Here is a 17,243-nt window from a genome sequence, read left to right as displayed (position 1 = left end):
TTGATAAGCGTATGTGTTAGCTTTATAAATATGATTTGTGATCAGTAGAGCTAGAATTTTGATGAATTTTGTATGTTTTTTTCCTTATTACTATACAATTCTAACCAAAAACTAAATTTGTTTCGTTATATAATAATTTAGAATGTGAAATTTTTATTTTTCATTTTTTGTGTTTAATGCATTTTATTGCATTTTTAAGGTCATTTTTACAAATATTAGATTAATAATGTTTATTTAAACTCATTTTTATTTATTTTAATTTATTTTTAATATGTGCTGTTTAGGTAACCCATTTACCTACTCTAGTCCATTAATATTGAAAAAATAATATAAATAATTATTAAATAAAATTTAAATATATTTGTTTAATTTACTTCTTAAAACAAATTTTTACCTATTTAGTATAATATAAAAAATGAATAAATAATAATTGTTTTAAAATTACATTTTTTTGCTTGTCTAAGTACAATTTTTAGAGTTTTTAGATCATTTTTGCATTTTTTCATTGCATTTAAACGTATATTTTAGGTCATTAAAATCCTAGCTCTAGTGATTAGTAAGGTCTTAAATTAATATATTAGGATTATCATATACATTATACATAGGTATTTATCTCAATTCATGATTGAGTTAAGTTAATAGGAACATAATATATAATCTTTTAGTATATAAAAATTTATGTACGATAGAATATGATCATAAAATTATCAATAGATGGCTGTATAATACATTAATGTGAGCAATATACATTTATATAAACTAAATACATGTTTGTGCAAATTCTTACAACAAAAAATGGTCTTCAAATTTCAAATTATTATTTCATTATTTATTTCTATTACATGCATATAGATAGATCGTTTAATAGAAAAATATCAAAAGTAGTTAACATTTTTAATTAATAATATATTGATAATGATAAATATGTTTAGTGTTTTTTCTAACCAAGTCAACTCTAGGGCTGGCTGAATATTTTTTAGTAATTTCTAATTTATGGATATCAGAAGGGGGCTATAATAATTTACTCATGGTTAATAAACAAACAAATTATTAACAAAATCTATTCAAGGGAATTAATTTTGATATTAGAAGGCTGCATTACCCTGCATTTACTTTCAAGATCATCAGTAATATTTTTGTTGATATAATTACTTTAAAATGTATCACAAATAAAATTTTAATCTGATGGAAATTATATATTTTTATTTGCGTTTTTTTTTTTCGTTCATGAACTATTATATGTGCATGTAAATGCCCAGTTGTTCGAAATGCATCTCCGCATACAGGACACTTAAATGGTTTTTCTCCTAAAATATTATAGTAAACTCATAATTATACTTATAATATCATATAATATTGTTTTTAAAATGTTTAAGCAAACAAATTAAATAGAAGTAATTTAATCAAAAAAATAATAACCAATTACCTGTATGCTGCCGCATGTGAACTTTCAAAGTTGAGGTGGTAGCAAATAATCCATTACACTGAGGGCACTCAGCTCTTTTCATCTTACCTGAATGAGTGATTATATGATACTCAAGTGAACTCTTAGTGGCAAATGCTTTATTACATTCTGGTTGGTCACATTTATAAGGTTTATCACCAGTGTGTATTCTTACATGTCTTTCGAGATCAGCATTCTTTTTAAATATTTTTTCACAGAACTGACACACTTTTGGTGATGGTTTTTGTGTCTTCATATTTAAAAAAAATATATATATAAAGAAATTCTTAAAATTAGTATGGTAAAATAGTATTTATAACTTACAACATCAATGGTTTTTTTTTCTGAATTAGTAGTTATATTTGGTATGTATACAATTTTTGGCTCAGATTTACTACTAGTGTGATTTGTATTTTTCTTAACTTCATTACTGATACTATTCCTCTTTTTCAAGTTAAACGTACGCCCTTTTTTTTTTTTTGGTCTAAAATTTTATTATATTATTAAATCAAACATTAAAAATATTATTGCTTAAAAACTTACAAAATCTTTTGTGCATCCATTTTAGACATTTTATCACCGCATTTTTTTTTTCTTGAAGGACGCTATTTAACATGACACAGAATTAAGTACATATGTAAATCGTATACATCTAATAAATATACTACCTTTTTAGTGGGTTTTTTTAAAACATTCGTTGATACTGATTCATTTTCAGTAGCACTTATTTCAGGTCCCATCTCCTGGAATGTCAAAAATACAAAGGTAATATTAATAGTTACTTCAAAAAGAAAAAAAAGAAATATATATAAAGGTTCAAAAAATTTTATTATTATCAAATAAATAAATATTTCAACAGGTAAGGTGTCAATTTTTAATTTTTATTTGGTGTATTAGAAAAATTACTGTACCTTTTTAAATTTTTTTTTAGAGTAAGAATAATTAATAAAATGAACTTGAATTTAACTACTATGAAGAAGACTTAAAATTTCTACAATATTTTAAATTTTCCTACTACCCTCAATTTTTATTAAAGGTTAATTATCTAATAGACTAGAATTCAAATTATTTCTTAATTCTGACTGAATAAATTACAGGTTATATCAATAATTTATTTATTGACATTATTCATTAGTATTCATAGTATGAAAATTAAACAATACTTAGTAATTTTAATTTATACCTTAAAAATCTAATAAATATACTACCTCTATTATGGTTTCTTTTACTACATTTAATGATACTGGTTCATTTTCAATAACAGTCATAGTAGGTTCTATACTCTGTAATATAAAAATACATAATATAAACATACTTATAAAAATATATATATATAATAATATAGATAGATTATATTAATATCGGGTAAATATATATTTCAGTATATAAGGTTAAAATTACAAGAGTAAGACTTTAAATAAGAAATTTAAGTTCGACAACAGGGAGGACTCAACATTTATACAATATGCTTAATTTTCTTACTACAGTTAATTTTATTAGGAACTAATTAGCTAATAGAAATTAAAACCCATCTCTCAAATTATGACAGTATAATATGTTACATTATGTAATATCAATAATTCTTTAGTTAATATTACTCATTTAATAGTATATAAATTAACTAACACCTAGCAACTAAAATTTAAATTGTACATTTTTAATAAATATATTGCCTACTTTCTTAGTGGTTTCATTTATAACATTTAAGGATATTGATCCATTTTCAGTAGCAGTTGTTACTAGTTCCACTTCCTGTAATATAAAAAAACTCATAATATTATTAAAAACTAATGAACACTAAATTCCATTTTTCTAATTATGACTGTATATGTTAGTACTCTACGTGTAATATTAGTAATTCATAAATCAACATTATTTTGTTTTTATCTTTGACATTTTTACCATAAAAGGTAACAACTATATAATATTAACCACAAAGTTATGAATACTATAATATGTTACTAAATAAGCATAATGTACAAAATAATATCCATTTAATAGATAATATCATTATGCTATGTATGAATAATCATTAAATATTTAAAGAATCAATAGTGAGCTAACGGTCTCTTAAACATGATTTTGTAGCCCATCATTAATCTATTAAATTGCATTGAATAATAAAATGTCTTATGCAACCTGACATAAGTGTTTTTTTTTTTTTTAACTACTCTATTATATTTTTAATACAACATGTTTAAAAAATTAATTTGATTTTTTTTTCTCAATAACATATTAACTTAGATTTTTTTTTTTTAACTTATTAATTATTAAACAACTCAAAATCATTGAAATAATTGATGAGTAAATATTTTCTAAGTGATTATTTTTTTATCAAAAACACAGATATGAAAGAAAAATGTTTAAATTTTAATTGAAAACAGAAATTATATAAAATTAGTATAGACAAATGAAAATTGATTTAAGAACCTACTATAAATTATTTTAGGAATTGAAACTTAAAATTTTAATAGGTAAGATAAATTATACACTATTAATCCCTAAAAAATATTAATAATTCTAAATTAATTTGTTTCCACAGAAAAAAAATACACAAAATATGAATAACTTATCATTATCAGCAAAGAATAAAAATTTTAAATTATATAACAAAATATGTGAACACTGGTTCACACAGCATTGTTAGTGACAAATTAAATAACGCCAATAGGTTTACTACTCTGCTTTAAACCCCATTAAATTAAAACTACAACTTTTTAAATCATTTAAATGATTTTGACTAAATATGAAATTCAGGCCATAAGTTAAAAACAATTATAATTTAGAAAGACTGTTATAAAATATATATTATGTTCATTGTTCAAGAAAAAATTTTACCAAAAAATAACATTTTTAATTTTTGCCTCATTTTACACCTTTTTACGTTTTAAAGGGATGAATTATTTTGGAAAACCCTTTCTTAATGATCCCCTAAATTAGAAACAAAAACTACTGACTAAATTTCATATATGTAGCTTTAGTAGTTCTGGCTAAGAGATAATTAGTCCGTGAATCAGGACATATTATTTTATTTATTATATAGCTAAATTGTAATTGAACAAAATAGTTATAGAACTCTATCATACTCGTCTAACTTATTATAATAGTTATTACTTAACAATAAACCTTAAAATTTAAATAATATGCTGTATACTTTTATATCTAAAGTTTTAATGAATTCAATCAGATTCTTTAAAAAAATTAAATGATAAATACTAGAATATTATTGATTAGAACTATACAAATTGATTTATTATCCTTGAATTTGTTTCATAATTAATACAAACCAAATAATCGAAATATTAAAGTTATCTTGAGTTAAAAATGCTCAAAGTGCCTACTACTAAATTATCACCTATTTTCTATGTATAAGGTTATAAATATTTAAAAATAAATACTTGGCTTTGGACAATAGCATTTTCAATTATTGATTGGTCTTGATTATCCTTCATAACAATATAATTTTCACCTATAAAATCAAATCAATAATTAATTAATAATTTTAGCAATGATGAAACATGCAACTGTATTATAACTCTTGTGACCACTATACATTAACATTTTGAACCTCAGAATATATACAAATTGTTTAGAGGTAATTGATGAAAAAATAAAGTTTATGTTAGAACAAATTTACTTATCATATTTATAGAAAAGAATATAAACTGTGTTCTGTTATAACTATATATAAACTATAGTAAGAATCAGGTACATAGGTATGTTATGTTACCTATGTATTAATCATTTTTTACTACTTTATTTAATTACTTTAATCTTACATTCAGAAGAATCCATTTTACTTTTTACTTTATTAGAATAAATTAAACTTAATAAAAATGAAGAGTAGGAATATTATCCAAGGCTTTATATAAGCTTTTTCCATATTTCGATGATAAAACAAGTTATGAGTATTTTAAATTTTTAAAAATGTACAATTTGATAATAGTATTGATACCTTTGAATTATATAGTAAGTTTAATTTAATATTAACAACAGTAAAATAGATTCTTCTCCACATAAAAATTATCATAGTATAGGTAAGTGTAACAACAATGACACATGCAGAAACACAAGCGTCCACTTACAATCAATTTTTAAATTTATTGGTTTATTGTTTCTACTATTTTAAACTTTATAGTAAAATTAACTAAACAAATCACCAATTTTTTATTGAAATTTTAATGATACTAATATTTTAAAATTCAAGGCTTTATAATACATGTATACATCTAATAAAAATGTAATACCATCTGCAATAGAATATGTCAAGTTTTCAATTTCAATGTGATCACTAGTTTTTATATTGGAAATTGGGCTCAAAATTTGATCTAAATGTTCACTTTCAATTATATTTAATCCAAATTCACATTGAGTAGTAATTGGATCATTGCAATTCCTATAAAATAAGCAATATTAAATATATAAGAACATTTTTAAATCAATATATTCAAAATTTTAGGTTACTTTAATTCTGTATTATTATCACCACTTTGTAATTCATGAGCTACTTCTTTAAGCCATTGTTCTAACTTTGAGGGATCTAAACATAAAAACCATAAAAATAATTTAATACAATGTAGAATGTAAACATAATACAAAGACTATTAGATTACTGGAAAATGTTTTTTTACAAACAAAAAATTAATCATCCATAAGTGCTTAATTCTATTTGATGCAGAAATTTTAAATTTTATTCAATCTTAGAACTTCTAAGTATATTTAAAATAATAGTTAGTATAAGAATTCTCAAGAAAAGATAGAATAGTTATGTGTTTATTTAAGATTATAAAAATATTTATTCGATTACTGTCATTGAAAAATACAAATGGGAATATTGCATTCTATAGCTTTTTTTTAGTAATGTGGAAAAAAAATTTTCTTGGGGAATTTTTATTATGCAGTTAATTTAAAATATTTTCAGTATGAAGAAACCTTTATGAAGTAAGAATCATGTATTAATTAAAAAGTAATGGATATCACTTTTACAATTTTCAAGATAAAATAATATTTTACACAAAAATGGTCATGATACCCTCAAATGTTATAGTTTTAAACAATGAACTCTTTAAACTGTCTACGATTTGCATTAAATTTTCAAGAACAAAATATCCACAAGGCATTTATGTATGCACCTAAAAAATTATTTTCTAATAAAAATCTAAGTATGACTATTTTTTTTTTACCTTTAATTAAATGTATAGTTTCGTCATTAGCTGTTTCTAAGCTCTTTGATACATGATTTTCAACAATTTTATCTAAGTCTTTAGTTTTCAATCCATGGTAAACACTCATATGTTTATTAAGAGCATTGGTACTATTGTAAACACAAGAACACAAAACACATTTATGAACTCTTGTTTCTTCTTTCGTAACAGAATGGCATGTTTTCATATGATTAATTAAATGACCTATAACATTTTAAATGATAATTTTTATTTCATATCTAAACAATGTGCTAAATATAAATTAATTCATACTGTTTAATGACCTTTTTGACAAAAACTCATTTCACAGAATTCACATCTGAACGGCCGTATTCCTTTATGTTTCAATAAGTGTCTATTTAATGAATTTTGTTGAGTGAAGTATCTTGAACAAAATGAGCACTATAAAAAAATTTTATTTTAATCCTATATATTACTAGAATAACAATCTCATAGTAATAATTTGATAAATAACTAACTTCAAATGGCTTTTCTCCAGTATGTGTTCTCATATGACGGCGTAAAAGATTTGACTTATTAAATGACCAATCACAATGATCACATTTAAATCTTTTGAATTTATTACTAGTTTTATGTAACCTTTTTAATTTTGAAGTAACCTTATGATACTTTTTTAACACCGAATCAAACTAAAATAAAAAATAAATAATTGGTAATTAAATTTTACCACTTAATTGATCAACAATATTTAAATTACTAATTTAATAAACTTAATTATTGAAATATAATTCATAAAAAATGCCAGTATCTCAAACAAGCAAAATAAAAATAAACTTTATTTTAATTATTAAGTATTTTTGAAAATATTTACTTTTAAAAATGGACAAGTTTATTTGTTTCATTGCAATCTATTTTTCTCGCAATCGATTAAATTATTATAAACAATAAATAATAAATCCTACTTACTTTTCTATGTTCCTTGATGTGAATTTTATACTCTGGTAAAGTTGAAAAAAACTTATTACAAACTGTACATGTTTTAATACAAGCAACAGATGTTTCTTCGTGGGGATTAATTATATATTCTTGCATACAATTTTCTTTGTGAATGTCCAATCGATACTAAAATAAAAATGTAATTTTATGACATCATATAATATAATATACACAGTACAATACATATACAATTATAAAGCATTTACTAATTTATTAGCTGTAATATAGTAAGGACTGTGGTCTATAGAAGGAAGTTACATAATAAACCCACTTCAAAGTTTGAAGTTCAAACAACTTATACTATTTTATTTAATTTATTAAATATATTGTGAAACCCACAAATTGAGCAACATTTATTATTTGAATTTTCAATATTTATGTTTTTATTATTATTATTTTATCATAATTAAGAAAGTATATATTAAACCTATAGAAATATAAAATAGTACATTGATAATAAAAACGACATGTTTATTACATTGTGTAATGAATTTCCAGTATAATCAAATATTAATTACTATGGGCATAGGTCTAGGCTTTCAAAACAAATTATTCACCATTAAAATAAACAGGAATCACTGAATATTATATTTATAAATAAGAATAAATCAACTATAATTAAGTACCTGATTATCAAATATTTTATCACAAATACTGCATGTAATCAATTCTTCAGTTTTATGAATTTTTAAATGAGCCTTAAAGCTAGCTATGCGTTTAAATTCTTTTTTACATTTTGGGCATTTTAAATTGCTTGTTGAATGAGAAGCAATGTGAAGTAAATAGTTATTCTGTAAATATATATAATATACATAAACAAATTTTAAATTATATCAATATATTTATAGCAAATAATTATAACTTACATTATAGTTAAATGATTTTAAACATTTTAAACATTTAAATGGCTTATCATTTAAATGTTCTAATTTATGTTTCTTATAATTTTTCCAGTTGTTAAATTCGTGTAAACACAGATCACAAACAAAATGACCCTAAATAAAATATAATAATTACTCATCATGATTTAAATTAATAATTAATAATATTTATTTATTTATACCTACTTAAATAATTTATCAAAAGTTAACTTACATTAGTATCAACAGGACTTTTAGCAACATCATCTAAAATTTTAATAGCAGTTGAATAACTGTAGTTCCCACTAGTTATATCAGTGTTGATCGAAACTTGCAAATGTTCTTTCAAGTTGCTACTGTCATCAGTAGTTTTCATCATATCCAAATTGGTTTTATTAACTATAAAATTATAAATTGCAATAAAACTATATAAAAATAATAATAATAAATTATTATACAATTATTACAATCTGAATAAATTTCTTGGAAATGATCATCAGAATCCATAGTAAAATTAATATTTTCAATTGTCAATTTATCAGATTCGGTGTTATTTGAAATAGTCTGGATATCATTTATTTGTCCGTTAGAGTCAATATGTTGGAAAGTAATTAACTGTAAAAGAAAAAACCATATTAATATCAAAAATAGATAAAATTGAAATCAAAATTCTTTACCTCTGTGCCATTTACAAATAATGGTTGTTCATTAGTCTCTATTAAGAATGTTTGTCCTAATAACAAATCGTTTAATGGAGTCATGGCACTAATATTTTGACAATTAACTGGGTCTAAAACTAAAGAATATAATATTTCATAAATTATAAATTACATTAGTAAACTTTTAGAATTAAATATTTAACTACATAACATTATTATTTATACCTCTAAAATCAAAAAAAAAAAAAATTATTTTTAATATTAAGATAATAATTATTAATTTTAAATTATAAATAATAGATTTGGTTAAAAATAAAAATTAGCAATCACAATCTTTAAATACTTAACAGTCAAGTTTAGTGACCCTAAAAATTCAAATAACTTGATAAAAAATATGACAATGTTTGTTGCACTGGTAGTATAAAATATAAGACTAGGTATATAAGACAAAAGAGTTTTTAACGATAACATGTAACGTGCTATACTATTATTTTTTATTTTTTATTTTTTTTAATTTTCATTCAAGTCTACATTATTGTTTTAAGTACATCATCAACACTTAATACAAATACTTGGATACTTACTCATATCTGTACACTCAACAGATAATTGTTCGGGATGAGAGACCAATGAGTGATCAGCATACGATAAGGTAATAAATTCTGAATTAGTATTCTCCAACATAATATCTAGTTGATTATCCATGTCTGAGTATCTGTTGAAAATAATAATGTAAGGTATACAATATACATCCGAATCAACTGAGGGCATTTGAGGTAAATAAAAATAGGTAGGCAAATTAATTTAAGAGAATACTTACTTGTTGTATAATCTTTACAAATGCACAATAATATAAAATTGATTATTAACACGAATAATCAATGTTTATTATATCCAACTATAACATAATATATACAACTAAGTAACTCCATCGCATTAATATACAATTATTGGTTACTAAATATGAATTAATAAGACATAATTAATGCTTATGATTAATTTGTAAACTGAAATATTGTAAAAAATTACGATAAATTTAAATCCAGTAGGAACCCAAAATATTAGTGTTTTCTAATGATCTATAGTTCCACAATTTCATAGAACTGCTATGTTTGTCGTTTGTTGTCATAACACGAACGATCACAAAAAGGTTAATATATCCCAAGAACCGACTATTTTCGCGTTGTATGACGTTGAATTGCTTATACCGTAGGTAAATAGATGGTAGAAAAATATATAATTAGTAATAAATAATTGTAATATTATATAATAAAAATATATTATGCTATGATCATGACGATCATGTAATAAACATTATAAATTGTATTGTTGTTTATTAGTTTCGTTATCATGTTCAATGTTCATGCCCCACTGATGTTGATATAAAGACGATTGAGTTTACATTAAAATAATGGATAGATAGAGCTGAATACTGAAATTATTAGACCCGTCGGCATAATAATATTCTGTATCTGTATAATATGATATTTGTTATTTACTAATAGGGTATTAGAATGATAAAATAATAATATCTATGTAATAAAATAATAATGACAATATACTATTCATTTTTATGTTAAATTAATAATTATTATTTTTGTTTTTTTTTTACTCGCACAAATCCAATATCGTTAAATTGTTTCTACTAGTTTTATCCACTCTGTTGGTTTCAGTAAATTCTCATTTAATAAGAAAACAAAACAACTATGAATATAACAGTTGGACATTAAATCATTGTAAAATAATTAATCATTATTCTTCATAGACATAATATTAATATGAGAAATATTCTTATTTCCTTATATGAAGCTAAGTATGTGGTTTTTTTTTATAATTAAACGCAATGTTTACGTTCAAACCTAGATGTCGCAGCTAATTTTGTTAATTTGATTCGCAATAACATTATTAACGTAAACCGTAATATTATTGTTTCGTACGTTCGTTACCTAATTAAAATGTTATTGATCAAAAATTACACACGTGTGTTATAAATAGTAAACGACGCCTTGTAATTATTTTTCACTTGAGTGAAAATATCGTAAAAAAATCACTGAATACTGAATAGTTAGTTAAAAAGGTACCCATGTGGCTATATGTTAGGTCATACCCAATAGATATAATACGTTTTTGCGGGCCATGCGTTAAATATTTTAGAAGTTAAAGTTTTTAACCCTTAAGTTCTTAATTTGATGCAAGAATATAATCTCGCTATTTCAAGTCCAAAATAGTAAAAAATCTAAAACGATCCACCTTCTTCATTAGATGTTGAAAACCCAAATCTTTTTCTTCAGTCTTACATTTTATTATATAACTATATTAGACATACGGACATACAGTAATATACAGTATAATCGATGATGTGGTATAAAGGACTAAGGCTGGGATTTTCTTTTTTTTAACTCTGAAAGTGAAAATTGTATTTTATGTGTAAATATCCGACAATACATGACTGCGTACTATTTTATATCATCTCGATTAAGTCAAACCACTATTTTTAAATCTACATATAATTGAAGAGACTATAACAATACTTCTATTCTATTTAAGTTTCGTTAAAATGGTTTTAATTCCTTCTTTATAGTGATGACTGTGAGATAATTACGATTTGTACGTCCATTTGAACGATATTTTCATTATTTCGTAAAATATTATCTACTATTTACTACAATCATTTTCAAAAACGTATTTATGGATCATTTGATATTAATGCCATACAATTTTAACATTTTTTATTGCTCTTATTAATTTCACCCTTTTATGTTTGTTGTATATACATAAAATTTTGATTTTTAAATGGTCACCAATACTTATTATTTTGTAATACATAGCAGAATACTTTTTTTAAAGTGCTTATGTACATGTATGAATAATTATATAAATAAATTATAACTAATATCAAATGTATAAATCTAATGATTCTTTTTTTCAATGAATTAGCATTTAAAATTGAGATGAGTAGGCTAAGTTTGAGCTATTTAAATAAAATCACAAATAAAAGAAAACTAACGCTTAGTTGTTTTGATAAAAATGTTTAATTTTCTTATATAAGTGTTTCAGATAAGGAAAATTAAGAGTAATTTAATTGTTATAATTTTATACGTGTAGTACCTACCTAAATCTTAAACTTTTTTAGAGAAGCATAAATACATTTCAAAAGAATATAGTTTCTATTGATAAATAATTAACCGTTTATTTTATAGTATAATACGTATATTATACTGTATGACTATTAAAGCATTTTTACAAAAATGTCAATAACCTCGTATTGATTAGGTACAATAGTATAATATGTAGGCAATTACCGTATTAACTATGAACACGACACTATATATTCTCATCCTACAGTCGATTACATGAAATAGATTAAGGAAATCCATAATGTTATAGGTATTTAAGAGTAACTACCTGTATAGACTATGTATAGGTTATTATATGGAATATGTAAGGAGATTTTTTTTGAAAACAAAGTCTCTGGGCCCTTACATTATTTTTGACACATCTAAAATTATACATTAATAATATATAGATACTTTAGGTCAGTGGTCTCAAACATACGGCCCGCGGGCCACAAGTGGCCCGCGAACCCCTTCTATGTGGCCCGCAATAAAAATACATTTTGAACAAAAATATGAAAATATTGCAGCTCAAAAATAAAAATTATCAAATATTCAAGCTATTTTTAAATTTTAATTATAATTTTATTTTAAGTTAACGATCATTATATTTTTTCAATGATAATTTTGTAGTAATAAAAAGTAAATAAATGGATTTTGTATGTATTTTTGTCTTCATTTTGTCTTTAGTTTCTAGTGTTTAAGTATAAAAGTGATACTTAAAATTTGGCCCGCGAATTTTTTTTGAAAAAATATATGGCCCGTAGGTAATTTGAGTTTGAGATCACTGCTTTAGGTACTTATAGGTTTTTTTTCGTGTATTAAACTAATAATTTTACGTAAAAAAATTAACAATTATAAAATTGTTCACGATTTGTCAAACCCGTGAAACACAACAACTATATTTATTACCTATACCTATAATAGTTATTAGATACTTAAATGTTCTCTACTTATTTATAGAAAACTACACGTGCCGTACAAGTTAGTAGATATAGTTACCATATATGGGAGTGTGAATTGAGGATAATAAAATAGTATATGGATGTATAGTACATTGGTACATATATGATGTTGTACTCAACTATATTTAGGCCGGCAGACCGCGGTCGTCAATTATCGCATTACGGAACAGAGCTCTGTAAATTTTAACTTTGTAAAACTTAGTTATTTTAAATATTTACTATATTTACAAGGACGTTGCGTTATTGAATTTAAATTAAATTTTTTGATTTTAAATTAATTTTTTTTTTAATTACTCAAAAAAGTTTTATAAAGCACTTTAGATATATTATGGTACCTTGAGAAAGGCTATTTTTTAATATCTTAAAAGAATATGACAAAGCGCCATCAAGAACAACCACTTACTAAAAATTATCTACTTAGTGTATAATTATTATTAACATATGTCTATAAAAAAACATTAATTATTTTTCTAATAAAATGTTTTAAGATAGGTAATGGACGGTGTTCTCTATTACGACAAGAACCCGCTATATGATGTAAAATGATATTATAATAATTATTATTATCTTTGGCTAACAGTAAATCCGTGAAAACTTCTACATCAAATCAGTACATGCATGGTTTGTATAAGTATATTGTATATAGGTATATAAACATGCACGAGTATGTTATACACATTATTTTGTAGCTCCATGAATTAATTCAAGTTATCGCAAATCAGACAACTATTTTACTATAAACTCGTGTTACTGAACTCTTTGTTTGTGCTTAGTACTGTTATTTATTTTTATTACTTATATGCCCAGTCGTAATTTAATTATACTTTTTAAAGGAAATACATTATTATCTTTATTTTATTTTATTTGTGATAGTTTATGCTGTTTAAACATTAAAAAATAATAGAAAATTGGTTAATTTAGAGATCTTATGTGTTATGTATAACATGCTGCATCCAAAATTGAAGTTTGTACATGCAGTATAGATGAGTATTATGGACTATTTATATAATATTAATATTTCTTAACAATAGCGCAAAAATATCTTTCGTCAACTATAGTTTAATATGACAATATGCCAACGCTAAAGACTGTAAAGATACTCGGCAATACCCACCCACAGTCAACTTACTGCCATCTAGTTTACGAGTATATTATAAAATATAAAGATTAAAAGTATCCAAATTATTTATTATAAATATAAAATAAATGCAATTTTATAATTGTTTACATATTATAATTTATTAATGTACTGTATTATGCTATATTGACATTGATATTTCGCGTGATTTATACTGAATTTAAAAAGTAATTAAGCTGTAAACAAGTAAAAACATGTTTTCCCAAATATTTTTTTTTTTTTTTACATGATATGCAATTATTACAAAACAACATTTTTGAAAAAAAATTATATGACGATATTGTTTTAAGTTTTTATTACTCTTTTAAAGGAGCATATATTTTTTTGATTCAAATTCCAAAACAAAATATTTTCTTAAGACTTAAACTGTTTGAAAAACGAATTTCAAACGAACAGTTAATTAATTATTACCTTTATCCTAAAAGTAAGTATTTAGATATTTTATAATAATTGAAGTGTAGTGGTATAAAGATTCCCCTCAAAATGTATGTCCACTATTATCTCGGATCAGTTCAACATTTTAATTTTAATACTCGTATAACATATAAAATAATAGTTCAAAATTAAATTTTTATAAATTATAATACTATGAAAAAACGTATGTAATTAACAGCATGATAAATAATTTTATAATGCCTCAAATTTTGTAAAAAAAAGTTATTTTGAAAACCTTAATTTTATTCTTTTTGAGAGGATGACTATTAAAGAAATCACTATTTCTTACATCCTATGCATACCAACTGTTACTGCCAAATTAATCGTTTACCTATCTATATAATATAACATTTAAGTATCTATATAATCTCTCAACAAATAGAACGGGCAGCTGATAAATTGAATTTAAAGATGATAAATCTTCGAATCATTTGTTTTCTTGAGAATAACATAATACAACACTGTTTAGTACCATGCAATATATTAAATATATGTTATATCAATATATGTATCAATGTATCAATATTTATAAATATTATGAAACAATTTTATTAGATTTTATTTAATGTAGCTAGTATATAGAGCAGAATTAGTAGTTTTTTACGAAGAATTTAAATTTCATAGCTCAAAACACAAAGTTAATTTTTTACTACATGTACACTATACAGGTATATTCTAATTTGTTGTAAAAATATCTCGATTACAATTTATTTTTTGCGAATAGTAAACAACTTAAATTCATTTTAAACCACTCGAAATCATTTGTCGAAAGCGTTTACATTGTGATTTGTGATTTATTAATGATAATTAAGATTAATACAATACCATATTTTATACTATTCAGTATTCAAAACTAAAAATATTTGAATTTAATTTATAAACCTGTCGATTATGTATTAGATTTGACTCATTTGGTCACGTTGAATTAGAAGGTTTTCATATATTATATTATATAGATATTAAACATTTATATTTTATACATCTATATAATATATGCATGCATGACTGTCCGACTATACGGTTGTTACTACAATTGAATCGCCACGCGATTAACAATACCATTGTAGACTTAATAAAAAATATCATTGTCTTATGTTGAAAAATTCCATTTGCTCGCATCCAATAAATATATTTTTACGTTAAATGTACATACCGATTGTTTTTAGAACGTATTGTTTTATAGATAATAAATTGATTAATCGATAGCTTATATTATTTTCTACATGGTATGTATAAAAGTAGTAAATTTCACATTTATTAAAACTTATAGGTAAGTCTCCGATATCGTTATGTTCAAAAAACATAAATGAGAATTTAAAAATCGCATCACACCTACATTCAAATTTACCCTAAAATTGCAGTTTCTCACCATTAGGCATTAACTCAAGCTTCATCTCGCCCTATCAGTTTGAACAATTACGGATAATAATGTGTGATTTATGACTTCACCCCCAAAAGCATTTTTTTCTATGTTAACTCGTTTTTACTTTTTAGTTTATGATATTTATTATTTTGATATTGATTAGGATATGTCCTTTAAGCTTTATATCACGCGTTTTCTATTAGGCAGCTAAACATATTATGATAAAGATTTTAAAATCTGGATTCAATAAGTAGGTATTGTTAGAGTTTATTAAGTATACTCAAATTATATGAAATGAAAAACTTTATACATTGACACATTATTATTATAAAAATAATAAATATGAATTATCATAAATGTTTATTTTTTTAATCTTTGTGTAAATTATAAAATATACATATTGTTATCATTCTGCACATACATACAAAATGATTCTAGTTATGCAACTGAATAATATTTACCTAAAATACCTATCATGACGATATACTGTTTAATCTTTGACTCGTACATAGAACGGTACAGAGAAATACCAGGAAACGTTCTTGTATAATTATAATATATACCTATACCTACTGATTTTTTTTTTTTTTTTTTAATGCACCTAATATGACGGGCTAATCGATAAGATATAAGATATAACACACTTTATTCTGTTATTTTCTATTATAGCTACGGCGTGACAAAAAAAAAAAAACAACGGACGTATTGATAATTGATATAATATTTATACGGTATTTAAACGCGTCGCGCGTATATAATACAATATTAAAAATTATCGTTATTTTAAGTACGTGCGCGCACTCGCTCGCCGAGTTCTTTGACCTGCCGATGAAGCGGGTCGGCAACGGGCCTGTTTTCTTGGGAGACGAGACGTCAGTGGCGGCTCGTTGATCTTTGGTGTATGCGTGTGTGGAGTGTGTTTGTTTGTATGTATGTGTGTGGGTGTGTGTGTGTGTGTGTGCTCGCACTCGTATATAATATAATAATATGTATAATATAGCCGGTGGTTCGTCTGGCCGCCGGTTCAACGTCCGGAAACAGTGAAAGTGGTCCAGTTCGAGCACGCCGCTGGGTGTTCCGGGGGTCGTTGAACCATAGCCGTGCT

General features: G+C 23.8%; 2 protein-coding genes across 3 annotated transcripts in view; one reads left to right on the top strand and one right to left on the bottom strand.

Moving 5' to 3' along the window:
* Positions 1 to 457: 457 nt before the first annotated feature.
* On the bottom strand, positions 458 to 10,416 carry LOC112594970 (zinc finger protein 665-like). Its single transcript, XM_025340059.1, has 21 exons — positions 9,945 to 10,416; positions 9,709 to 9,839; positions 9,143 to 9,261; positions 8,933 to 9,080; positions 8,701 to 8,864; positions 8,472 to 8,600; positions 8,232 to 8,396; positions 7,576 to 7,731; positions 7,128 to 7,298; positions 6,933 to 7,050; positions 6,628 to 6,852; positions 5,909 to 5,984; positions 5,692 to 5,840; positions 4,843 to 4,913; positions 3,122 to 3,196; positions 2,653 to 2,727; positions 2,113 to 2,187; positions 1,988 to 2,049; positions 1,769 to 1,928; positions 1,427 to 1,694; positions 458 to 1,307 (listed from the first exon to the last, which is right to left on the bottom strand). The coding sequence occupies exons 2-21, from the start codon at positions 9,827 to 9,829 to the stop codon at positions 1,099 to 1,101; spliced, it is 2,736 nt and encodes a 911-aa protein (XP_025195844.1). The 5' UTR covers positions 9,830 to 9,839; positions 9,945 to 10,416; the 3' UTR covers positions 458 to 1,098.
* Positions 9,695 to 17,243, top strand: part of LOC112595055 (cytochrome P450 306a1) — a 33,197-nt gene continuing 25,648 nt past the window's right edge. Inside the window, exon 1 of one of the 2 annotated variants that reach the window (XM_025340239.1) lies at positions 9,695 to 9,776. The gene's annotated coding sequence lies outside the window, so the exon portion shown is untranslated. The remainder of the gene's footprint in view (positions 9,777 to 17,243) is intronic. The other variant, XM_025340174.1, reaches the window with a different exon arrangement.

Source organism: Melanaphis sacchari, unplaced genomic scaffold, assembly GCF_002803265.2.
Source record: "Melanaphis sacchari strain LSU unplaced genomic scaffold, SCAv2.0 Contig0_pilon_pilon, whole genome shotgun sequence".
Lineage (NCBI taxonomy): Eukaryota > Metazoa > Arthropoda > Insecta > Hemiptera > Aphididae > Melanaphis > Melanaphis sacchari.
Note: the sequence above shows the minus strand (reverse complement) of the source record. Positions and strands in the feature narration are given on the sequence as shown.